This window comes from Canis lupus, chromosome 14, assembly GCF_003254725.2.
Source record: "Canis lupus dingo isolate Sandy chromosome 14, ASM325472v2, whole genome shotgun sequence".
Classification (NCBI taxonomy): domain Eukaryota; kingdom Metazoa; phylum Chordata; class Mammalia; order Carnivora; family Canidae; genus Canis; species Canis lupus.
Genome location: NC_064256.1, coordinates 55,139,128 through 55,151,404, shown reverse-complemented (window position 1 = coordinate 55,151,404; position 12,277 = coordinate 55,139,128). Strand labels below are relative to the sequence as shown.

The 12,277-nt window shown below is 37.2% G+C and overlaps 1 protein-coding gene across 1 annotated transcript in view; it reads right to left on the bottom strand.

The window, feature by feature from the left end:
- Window positions 1-1,727: 1,727 nt before the first annotated feature.
- The window catches only part of TES (testin LIM domain protein), a 47,494-nt gene continuing 36,944 nt past the window's right edge, over window positions 1,728-12,277 (bottom strand). The window contains exons 3-7 of the mRNA XM_025464737.3: window positions 11,791-12,043; window positions 10,522-10,857; window positions 9,084-9,299; window positions 8,511-8,669; window positions 1,728-2,998 (exon numbers count right to left, since the gene is read on the bottom strand). Of these exons, the coding sequence (XP_025320522.1) occupies window positions 2,810-2,998; window positions 8,511-8,669; window positions 9,084-9,299; window positions 10,522-10,857; window positions 11,791-12,043 (1,153 nt within the window). The 3' untranslated portion in view covers window positions 1,728-2,809. The remainder of the gene's footprint in view (window positions 2,999-8,510; window positions 8,670-9,083; window positions 9,300-10,521; window positions 10,858-11,790; window positions 12,044-12,277) is intronic.

Here is a 12,277-nt window from a genome sequence, read left to right as displayed (position 1 = left end):
ATGCTTTCTATATTGAGTACGGAAATGATACACTCTATCTCTGGAAATTAGAACTTAAACGGGATTTGGATGACAGAGATTTCCATTTATTGACCCTTGAGAAATTAGCAAACAAAAGCCAATATCTACTTTTGAAGGAAAGCAATGCATGGATCCAGATAAAAACAGTCATTTCTTCCCTTTCTTTTTTCTTATTGCAAGGAGAGGATTTAACATTGGTCTGTGTACCAAGAAAACCATTGGTTAGAATGAGGACAAATCAGAACATAAAGTCATAGTGGGGAGTGAGAGGGTGAGCCTATCCTAAAAGCTGGAGGAAAAATAAATCTTAGAAAATCTGTAACCATTTTATTCTTTTGTTATAGGGCAAAGTATTCAAAGAATTAAAAAAAAACCTGATTAACAATTAAAAATAGCGCTCATTCTCTTGTATTACATGCATTTCATTACAGTTCATTTTCTTGACCAAACTGAAAATAAGTCAGGGTAAAGAGTTAAACTCAGAAGCTCTGTATTTCCCAGATAAAGTACTTTTCTTTTAGGAAATCTCTAACATGTATGCAATCAGTGCCTTGAATAGTGAATGTTGGATTTGGTCAATTTTGGGGGGCCTCTGGCATCCCCAAAACATCCTGATTCTACCTCAGTCCCAGGAATGCTGTGCAGGCAGCCATGCAGAGTGGCCATGTTAATATGCAGGGGAATTGTTTCAATTTATTCCCACCTAGGGATGCCTGGGAAAGTTAATTTGTTCAACTCTGTGGAAAAAATGCTATCGAAAATATATTTGTTGCCATTGAGATAAAAGTAAAAAGAGCAAGCATAAAGTGGTATTTACAGACAATGATGGACATTTGTGATATAAGCATTTAAAATTGTCTGCAAGATTAGATTACTTCTTTAGACAAGGTGACATGTGTTCAAGACACTTTTTCGTGGCTGAGAAAGGCATAGTGCAGAAGGAATAAATGTGCCTATGTATGTTAGTGATAGTGTGTGAATGGTGGGTGGGAAGCGGTATGGAATTTAGGAAAAGCAGGATCAGCCAAATAATCATGAGCTGGGAAAAAAAAAAAAATCCAAAGCAAATTATTTTGAGTATGTGTCATAGAAAACCACTACTCCCACTATGACAGAAATACTTCAGGCTGGGAAAAAAGAAAAGGAAAAGGAAAGACATCTCATGATCTGTTCATACTGGGAAGAGTTAATCTACTATCATTCCACACTTGCTTTCTTTTTCACAATAGGTAATCATGAAAAAAATTGTTAGAAAAGCAAAAAAAACAATTCAAGTACGAGTAATATTTGTTAGATTCATCTCGAAAGGATATAGCTTACCCAAACTTCAGTTAAAATGACACGTATCTTTTCTGAAAGACAAAACTGCATGAACTTAAATTTGTTGTTTGCAGGTCATGATCTCAGGGACATTGAGCCCCGCGTGGGGCTCTGCGCGAGTGTGGAGCTTGTTTTAGGTTCTCTCTTTCTCCTCTCTCTGCCCCTCCCCACTCATGCTCTCTCTCAAAAAAAAAAAAAAAGTTTCATAAAATGTAGCCCCCTTCAGCATAATGAAAAGCCTAATTTCCTGTCTTGTCAGAAACAGCTTTTATTTTTGTTTGAGGCTTTACCCATGGAGACATCGCCCCCTGCTGCGACAAATGCTCAATTGCAGAAGGATTTTTTTTCCTCAAAGGGAAAGGATATGAATATAAAAGGCACAACTGTTGAAGTGAAAGAGACTTTATTTTGAATATACATATCATTCACTCATTTATTTCATTCAGTTTCATTTTTATAGTGCATAGCTATGTATTGAAGTATATAGGGAAAAATAAACATTAGAAATATCTAAGGATGGAAGTATACAGGCAAAGAAGACATTCGATACATCCCTTTGAACAGGCTTAGAAGCACCATATGACAGTATCCATTATAATAGAATAAATTCATGCAAAAAAAAAGTCCATCCAAACCATGGTAGACAAGTGCAATCATTACAAGTTACAGTTTCTTGGGTAGAAACAGTATACATATTCTTTGGATTGAAAACATAAATGAATGGCTTGGCTTTTACGTCCAAGCCTGAAATCATCTACAGAAGTAAAAAAAGAAGGAAAAAAAAGTGGATGCCACATGTGACAATAAAGTATTTAAGGCCACGGAGAGAGGTCATCAGCTTACAAAGAGAATGCTGAGAGGTAGGGCAAGTTAAAAAAAAAAAAATAGGGAAATGCGATAAAGCCACCTCTGCCTAAATGCAAAGCCATTAGAATAAGAGCTCTCTGTACTCTGCTTTCTCTTTTCTCTGTCAGAAGAACTCACTGAGTATCACTACAAAGTTCAGTGAATAAGATAAGGCAATAAATGTAGAGCCTTGGCATTAGGGCAAGTTTAATTTCCTTTCATTTCACACAAGGGAGGAAAAAGAACATAGAGCTAGCAGTGTGCATCTTTCCGTTCAGCACACTAATTTTATGTGTTCATATATACCGTTTGTTTGGCACAGGGGGATAGGCATATGAAGATTAATTAAATCCAAGCTTCCACCTCCAAGATTTTATATGTGGAAAGCTAGGGAAAGATAAAATTCTTCACTGTTTTAAAATTCAAACGCTTAAAGCAGGTTTTAAAAATTGAGATGAAAAAAAAATTGATGAGGAAAAACAGCAAAGAAAGATACTAAGCACAATCTCCTGGTTTCCTTTACAGTTTCTTTTTTTCCATTTATTTTTCCAAATTGCATTTTACAGTAGAAATGCAGACCACTTAGGATAGCTATGACTCAATATTGCTTGGTGCTTTCCTCTTAAGACATCATCTTCTTACACTCCACTGAACAGAAAACCATGCCTTCTACTGGCATGAACTTCTGCCCAATGAGACACTTGCTGCAGCAGGAACACAAAAAGCACTCTGTGGATGCATGCCAGCTGAAATTGTTATAGGTCACCCGCTGCACTTCAGGATCGATGGCATTGTGGCATCCTTGGCATACCTGTTAAGTCGATTTCACAAATAAGAGGATGAGAGGTCAAACTGTGATGGTGACATTTTCATGGCTGAACAAAAACACATTTCTTTCAGATGGTAAATTAAACTGAGAATGACCCCCTCAGAAACATGTAACTGAGAGTGGCCCTCTAGCTAATTTCATTAGCCAGCGACTGGTGGGGGGGTGGTCCTCATGCTGAGCACTCTGAGAAATAACAGGTGAAAACCAAACAGGTGATTTGGTGCTTGTAGGGTATCCCCATGGTGTTCGAGGCAGGGTCCTAATGGCAAGTTTCAAAGCAGTTTTATTCCAATGTCTTCTATTAGACTGCACTTCAGTAATTATAAGAAGTTCTACATTTTTCCTATAATACTAAATGCTGTTGAAGATGTGGAACACCACGAACTCTCATTCATTCCTGGTGGGAATGAATGCAAAATGTGTAGCCACTTTGGGAGACAGTTTTTTTTTCCTCAGAAAACTAAACATACAGTTATCATACAATCCAAAATCATGCTCCTTGGGATTGACCTAAAGGAGGTGAAAACTCACACCCCACAAAAACTTTCACATTGATATTTATAGAATCTTTATTCATAACTGCCAAAATTTGGAAGCGACCAAGATGCCCTTCAGTAGATAAAGGGAAAAATACACTGTGGTGCCTACAGATGATGGAATATTAGCCGGTGCTAAAAAGGTACGAGCTGCCAAACCATGGAAAGAAATGGAGGAACTTGAGAGGCACGTTGCCTAGTGAAAGAAACCAATCAAAAAAAGCAACATACTGTATGATTCCAACTCCATGACATTCTGGCAAAGACAAAACTATGGAGAAAATAAAAAGATTAGTGGTTGCAGGGGGTGGGGATAAGGAGGTGGGAGAGGACATTTAGGGCAGTGGAAATATTCTCTATGACATTAAAATGATGGGTACAGTCATTTGCCCATTCTATACATTTGTCCAAATCCACAGAAGATACAACACCAAAATGAAGGTACATTCACCAAGAATGAAACTAAGGTGAACTACGGACTTTGGGTGATGATACGTGAATGTTGATTCATTCTTGGTAAAAAAAAAAAAAAAAAAATGTAGCATTCAGGTGACTGGTGTTACGGTGAGTGAGGTTATATATGTGTAAGTGGAGGGGTTATATGGGAAATTGCTGTGTCTTCCTCTCAGTTTTGTTATAAATCTAAAATTGCTCTTAAAAATATGGTCTTATTTATTTACTTATTTACTTATTTATTTATTATTTATTTATTTATTTATGATAGGCACACAGTGAGAGAGAGAGAGGCAGAGACATAGACAGAGGGAGAAGCAGGCTCCATGCACCGGGTGCCCGATGTGGGATTCGATCCCAGGTCTCCAGGATCACGCCCTGGGCCAAAGGCAGGCGCTAAACCGCTGCACAACCCAGGGATCCCTAAAAATATGGTCTTAAAAAAAAAAATAACTTTTCCTCACTAAAGCCTTGCAGGAGTAGTTTTACTAGTCTTACCTCTGACATATCACTAATTTCTACACAATATGAAATGAAAATCATGTTTAAGATAATTAAGGACTCAAAAATACAGTATTTGAGAATAATTAGTTTGCGCTAAAAATATAACTTATAGCTAACTAGCTTCTGTTCTAAGTCATAATCTATATATAATCTAATATTGTAAAACATTAATACTATGTTTTCTGTGCCAGTGTATATTATGTACAAAAAAATATGGCCACACCCACAAACACATATATTTTTCTTCTTTAGCTGGACGTATATATGAAGAAAATAAATGAATATAACCCTCAATAATTTTGCAGAAAAAAAAAAAACTTCCCTATCAAAACTTCCAGAACACTAGACACTCCATAGGCCTTCTTGTTTGTGCATGTTCTGAATGAATGTGACTACCTAAAGTTTTTAAATATTTTATAACAAGTGAAGAAAGATTGTCCTACACTACATGGAAGTGTCTAAGCTTCTGCACCTTTGGTCTTTTAATGTGATTGTCAGGGGTCACTGAGAGATGAAGGCAGGTCAGTCAGCCTGAGCCTCCTTACTTGAAAAGACCTTAAAACGTGGCTGCAATTCACTGGGAGATGTGAAGTGAGGCCTTGTTTACAAATACCCACATCAAACGTGCAATAGGCTTTCCATATATTTTTTAAGATTTTATTTATTTATTTTAGAGAGAGACAGAGAGAGAGAGAGAGAGAGAGAGAGAGAAAGGCAGAGAAAGAATCTTAATCTTAAGCCCACGAGGGTTCGAGCTCACGATCCTAACATCAATGACCTGAGCTGAAATCAAGAGCGGGGCAGTTAACTGGCTGAGCCACCCAGGTGCCCTGACTTTCCATACTTTTAGAGCCACGTGATTTCTAATTACAGAGATAATAGCTGCTTACTTCCCATGTTATGTCAACTTAGTGTTTCCTGAGAAGCAACGGAGATAGTCTCTCTCTATGAGCAATACCCTACTCCTGAATACAACAAAAACGAATGTTTTAACTATAAATGCGCTCTTCATTTGTAGCTGTACCACGCAAGCAATTGCTTTGCATATATTCATATTTTGTAGCTTTATATTTAGAATGTTGTCCTTCGAAGTTTTCTGTGTTTCTTATATAATTTTTCAATATTTTAAACCTGTTTGTATAAAACAGAAGCATTGCACTCTCAATATTTTAAATTCTTTACTTTTGGACTATGACTTCCCTTCTTTATCTCAGCCCTCTAATAAGACTTGTGGATCTTTTTATGTCTTTTGAAACTCATTTTTATTTGTGATTTAAAAAAAAGTGATAACTACTATTCAACTATCTGTAAAATCAAGGAAATTGCTTAGGTTAAAAAAAAAACAACCGAATGGACGCACCAAATGGTATCAGAATTTAGGGTTTGGGGTTTCATATAATTTAGTTTTGCTAATAAGGTGTCATTCATCGCAGAGTCTGACATATAGTCCTAGCTAAAATCTATTGCCCCTAATTGTTTATAAATCTGAAAGCTGCCTAGGCCTCATGGAGGGCCTGGGGATTATAGAATCCATCAGGGACAGGATGTGCTTTACCACCTTCTGCCTGACATTTGATTTTTCTGGGTTTTTAAACTTCTAATATTTCAGTTAGTTCTGATTTCCTTTAATGTCCCCTACTTCTTTTAGTTTATTTGTCTACACAACGTGAAGAAGCTAACAACACATGCTATAGGGAGCTCTCTGTGAAGTCCTAGAGACGTGAATTCAGGGAGTGGCCATTTGAGACCAGAATTCCAGAGACCACGTAGAGACAAATTGATTGTTTTTCCCACTATCCTCTTCCCAAGTTAATCTTTTTCCACAGAAATGCCCTGTTTTGAGTTGACATCTTGTCTTCAGGTCTACAAATAATCTGTTTGAAGATTAAAAGTTCTAAGCAGATCGATGGCCTTAACTAACCAATCTTCAAAATTCATGACATCATTTAGTATGTGGCACGGATAACTCTTTTTGTTATTAGCTGGCTTATTCAGGCAATGGAGAGAGTTGTTCATTTTAATTTTATGAAAAGGACAATGGTACATTTTACTGAGAAAGTAAACTTTCTAAAAGAAATCAGGCACTTTATAAAGCTAAATAATTTAAGGACTCTGTTTTTATAATCTCTCTGGTTACTTCTCTTTATGGGTTACAATGTAATGAAGAGAAGCTTGTAACAGTTAAGTAAAGCAGCTTCATCTGTTTAAAGCTTTATCCGGTAAATGCTGATTATCTACTGTGCAGTTCTAGTAACCAGAAAATAAAGCAGACAGGATTCTACAGAATTTGCATCCAAGTCCTTGAGACCTACTCCTTGAGACCTCTGCAATAAAATACACGCTATGATAACCCTCTTCCTTTAGGGAAACTGTAGCAACAACATGCAGAGAAGCAGTTTTTAGCTAAATTAGGTACCAGGCCACATGGTGACTCATTATCCTTTTCCCAGGTATAAGGAAGGTCCACGTTGACCCCAAAGCAAATGAGAAATATTAGAACACGAATAAGTCACTTGAACATTTCCTAAAGGCAGATGTTGAGGGCATGGAAATAAAAAGGCAAGCCCTATCCACCAGCTGTTTATAGTCTAAGGGAGGAGACCAAGGGCTCGTATTAATTAGACACAGGTGTGCCCCCTGGGAACACAGAGGGGCACCCTCACCAGAGGAAAAGGAGTGGAGTTTGGGACAAAAAAAAATCAAGTCAGGGGTTCTAAAAGAAGCCTACACTGAGTCTGGGGACAGGTAGAGGCAGAGTCAGGTGAGATGGAATGGGAGGATGCCTCAGACAAAGGAGTTAGTACGAGTAGGAGACTGAGAACGGTGCATAAGCTAGAAAATGAGAAAATGAGTTGTTGAACATGACTTAGGTCGGATAAGTAGTAGAAGGGGCTGAACGGGCAAGAAGGGGCTGGATCTGTGAAGCAAAGACTTAGTGACTAGGCTTGCATTTCAGAAAGATGATCTTCCATCATCACGGAAGGTGGCTTCGGACAAGACAGACATTGGAAGTGGGGACACCTAATTCGAGGTCACTACAATAATCCAAATGACAAAGAAATAAAGGTCTGAAGTAGTTGTAACTGTGAGGACCTGAGATTTACTGATGGGGTACAATTGACAGAAAATGACATATTATACTCAGGTACTCAGGGAATGGATAAAGGTTGAAAACTGGCACTGGCATCAAAACTACTTACCTTATTTCTGTAGTATCCCACTCCTAGAAGGATACGTCATTTTATTTCTTAGCCAGGAGTCTGCTTTACTTGATAGCTCATGGGAACTTTAGTACGTATCTTCCTTATAAAGAAGTAAATGTCTATCATTTTAACGTCCCCTGGATTAAGAGTTTTACTATATATGGTCAACTTTATCTACCTTTATCTCAATTACTTATCTGTTGGCCATCACACAATAGCAGCTCTGTGTAAGCAGGGGAGAGCCAAGAAAAAATATATACTCTCACATTAAAGATTTAAATGTTTGGCCGATGCAAAGAAATCTAAATACACAGGTCAAATTTTGTTATACTCCATCAACTCAACGAGGGTTTAAAGAAATAGCCATTGTACAATCTCCAGGTTAAAAAAAAAGAAGAAGCCACAGTGGGGGACTCTAGGAACATGAACAGAAACCATAAACACTCAAACAGAGCAAAAGAATACAAACAGCTCCTAAAAATATTAATGTAAATGGACTCTGATCTGTATGATGAGAATCAATCAATCTCATTCCCATTAAAGAACTTTTTTCAGTGGGGACGTGATTACTAAGTAGCACTTATAATCTGTAGTGTAAACTGTACAGATGGAAATCTTGAGGTGGCTCATAGTCAATGCATGTATTATTTTTGAATTACCTGGATTTTAATACCCTATGCTAGGAGTCATGCTTCCTACTTAAGCGTCGTACTTTCTGTTTCTCACTGGCTTAAATGAAGGCATTAAAATCAAGTCCTAAATAGGTCGAGGCGACCATAACCCTAGAGTGCTTCTTACCACAGCATGATTCTTCACGTAGCAGGGCTTGCACACCGGCTTGTCATTGACCATCACGTATATTTCCCCAGCTAGGATGTTGTCGCAGTCAAAGCAGCAGAAGTGTTTCAAATGCCAATTTTGGTTTTCTGCCTGGGTGTACTCATTGCTGAATATTAACTGGGAAGAGGGCAAAAATAAGATGAATCACGTATCTTCCTTTTTTTTTGCTACAAATGACAAAGCTAGGTTCTTTAGGCCAATAGGGGATTTAGATCCACAAGTACTACAACCTACTTTTCTGGGCTCAAAGTCTGAAAATAACCTAGTGCTTAAACTCAGGTTATATTTAGTTTACCAAATCAATCTTTTATGTTTCTGGACAGTCTTTCATTAGTCAATATAACTAACGTGGACACTCCAAATGACTAAAGTTTTTTTCCACTCAACTCCTCTGTGTGTAAATAAAGAGACTGATGCTTGGTTAATTCATGTTGCTTTTCCACTAAGCATGGCCTGGCGAGGATGGTAAGGGGACTGACTCTACGGGAGCACAAGGAGCCTGCCTGCGGTGGCCGCAGAGGACATACATACCTCATCGCAGCCAGCACATCGTGGTTTCTCACTGTCACAGTAATGTCTGCCACAGTATAGCTTTCCATTCTTCCAGAAATAAATCATGTCGACCAGGAGTTCGTGGCAGGTGCTGCAGACGAAACAAGCTGGGTGCCACAGCTTATCATAGCCGGCCCTTTCAGCGTAGATGGCTGGGTCACCCTCCTTCATACTCTGTTTGCAGCAGTAGCAAGACTGAAAGGGAAGCCATCCAAAACAATATGTCATCGTAAGACTGGCATTTCTCATCATCAGTGTAGTTGGAATTCAGAGAAACAACGTGCAAGAGAAAGAACTCCTACTAAAATTAGTAATTTGTCCACAGAGACAATAAGGTGTATTTCTGGGAAGTGGAATTTCTTAGCTTTCTCCAGGCTTTTCAAACCTAATTCTTGTGCCCTGGTGGTAACACTGAGCACTATTTCCTGAATTTAAGTTACCTATGGAAAAAGGGCAACACTAATTTTCCCCACAATTTTTAAGTGGTTCTTTCAAAATGATTATATTAGAGCTTATTAGTACCTTTTCTCTTTTTTTAATAGGACCAAGCCTTATTGGTTAATGTGTTAATCATATCTATGAGACACTAAGTTTCATCTGTATCACAATTCTCTTTTACTTTCAAGGCATAAGAAAAAGACTTTAATTCCCTAAGACAGATTTTTTTAAAAAATAAGATCGACTATATAGCTGACCCTTGAACACCACAGGGGTTAGGGGTGCTAACCTCACAAGCAATCAAAAATCTACATTTAATTTCTGACTTTCTCAAGACTTAACTACTAATAGTCTACTATTGACCTGAATTGTCAATTAACACATATTTTGTATGTTATTTCTTTTATACACTGAATTCTTACAATAGAGCAAGCCAGAGAAAAATTATTATTAAGAGAATCATATGGAAGGGAAAATACATTTATAGTACTAGACTATTAATAAAAAAATCTGCATAAGTAGATCTGCACAGTTCAAACCCATGTTTTTCAGGATCAACTGTATATCCACATAAATTTAAATTATGAATTTTAGGCATGTTCTCACAAGCAAAACTGAACTAACCTAAGCATGTATTATTATTGTTTATGGGAAGAGATAAGCAATTAACACCAAAATTATGTTTAGAAACAGATTCTAGATTAGTTATATTGTTTTCTAGATTAGTTACCAATGCTGACTATCATGTATACATAAAACTGACAATTGTCCTTGGCAACACATAGTCAGAAAATTTGGCTTTAGACAGAGGTTTCAAACATGATGACTCATTGAAAGAAACCTAAACTGAATTTTAACTTATTTCCTTCACCCACTCCTTTTGGAAATGGAGGAATGGCCCTCCTCAAAAATGTTCAAAGAAAGGGAGAGAACCTGTAAAATACACCAACTGTACCAACACCATGACCTCTGCACTTACATACTGAGTTCTTTTGTGTTCAGCGGACTTGTCCTCCATGGCCCCCACGGCTGCTGCGGTGCTTCTGTCCCCACCAGGGATGTACATTCGGTTGGTGCTTTGAGCATCCATCTCACGGGGAAGTTTGACATCACCTACTCCCAGAGCTTCGCTCTTATATTTCTTCACAAACTGTTCCATCTCTTTCACCTCTTTGGGAGACAACTCATGGCACTTTGAAGGGTCCTGGTCATGTGCGGGGAGCTGCTTTGCCAGCTGTTTCTTTCGGTACTGGGCCCCCTCTGAGCCTGCCACTGGCTGCTTCTCCTTGGGCAGCATCTGCATGTACTGCCTGGCCTGAACCACAAGGAGACCACTGTTAACCAGGAGATGCCTTGGCCATCAGACAAGCAGTATTTTATAACACTCATCAGAAGCAAATTACTTAAGAAAGAAGTGGGTCTTATCCATTTGTAAGTCTTTATAAAATATATATCTTGAGATGTTAACACAATCAAAAAAGATATAGGAAAGATACATTTTTCTCCATGAAATTTTAACAAGTTTATAAAAAGTTTATGAAAAGATTTTGGTTACTAATGTATACTTGTGCTAAATATACAAATGTATAATTGCAAGAGAACACAAATTTTTAGAAGGCATGTTTAAATGTTTAGAATTGCCTATGGATCAGCAGCATTTTTATCATTATATAAAAAAGATATCGTAAGATTCACTTGAATGATTTAAGTAATCTTAAAAGACTTCCAAATGCCCTATTTAGTTGTTATAAAAGTAAAAGGAGTTTGACACAATTTTTTTTTTGCCTTACATAGTAAAATGCACTGTTGAATATTTTTTTACTTCTAAAAAAGAGTGACAGAAATTCTACTTTTTCAGATATTCTTTGCTATCTTCAGAGAAATCTTCTCAAGAGTAAGAAAGAAACTTAAAAAATTTGTATGTATCTAGTAACTGTTAGGTTAAAAGATGTTTTTCATCTAATTAAGAATGTCAGACTATTCCCTCAAAAATTCCCTACTACATCTAGGGGATTATATAATTATATATAGGAAATTATATCTAATTTACTACTATATCTAAGTAGTCAGGAAATTATATATAAGGTATCTAATTTTACTTTCAAAAACCAATAGGAGTTGGAAGTCAAAGTAATGGCAACTCCACAAAAATAATAGACTTGATTGACGTTGACTAGGTCACTAAAGGATTGCCCTAAGTAAGTAGGCCCCAAACTTTAAGAGATTGCCCTTCCCCCTTATTATTTACCAATGCCTGATTCTGGACAGGCGGAGCCCATTCATAGGTAACAGTATTGATGGAGACATTCTTCTTGGCAGCAACTGGATTGGTCAGTATCATGACATTGCGTTTATACATGGGAATTCCATCTGATTTTAGCTTTGCAATCAGGGTGGTATATTTGGTGTCTTCAAAAAGTTTTCCCACTTTTCGATCCTCTTCATTGCTCAAGAGGACATCATGCTCTTCTTGGCCACACTTGCAGTTACGACATATTTTTCTATAATTTTGGAAATAAGTAGGCAATAATTAATTATACTTAATCAATAAGTAAGTATACTCATACATTTATAGTTTATAAAATACTTTTACACACATTCCATATAATGGTATGGAAAGGCTATTGGTCATGGGGATTCCAAGTAGCTATCCATAAATTTAAGCAAGGAAACATAAAAATGTACCTTCATGTTAGAAGACTTAAGAACGTTACGTCTTGATTAAAAAGTATGTG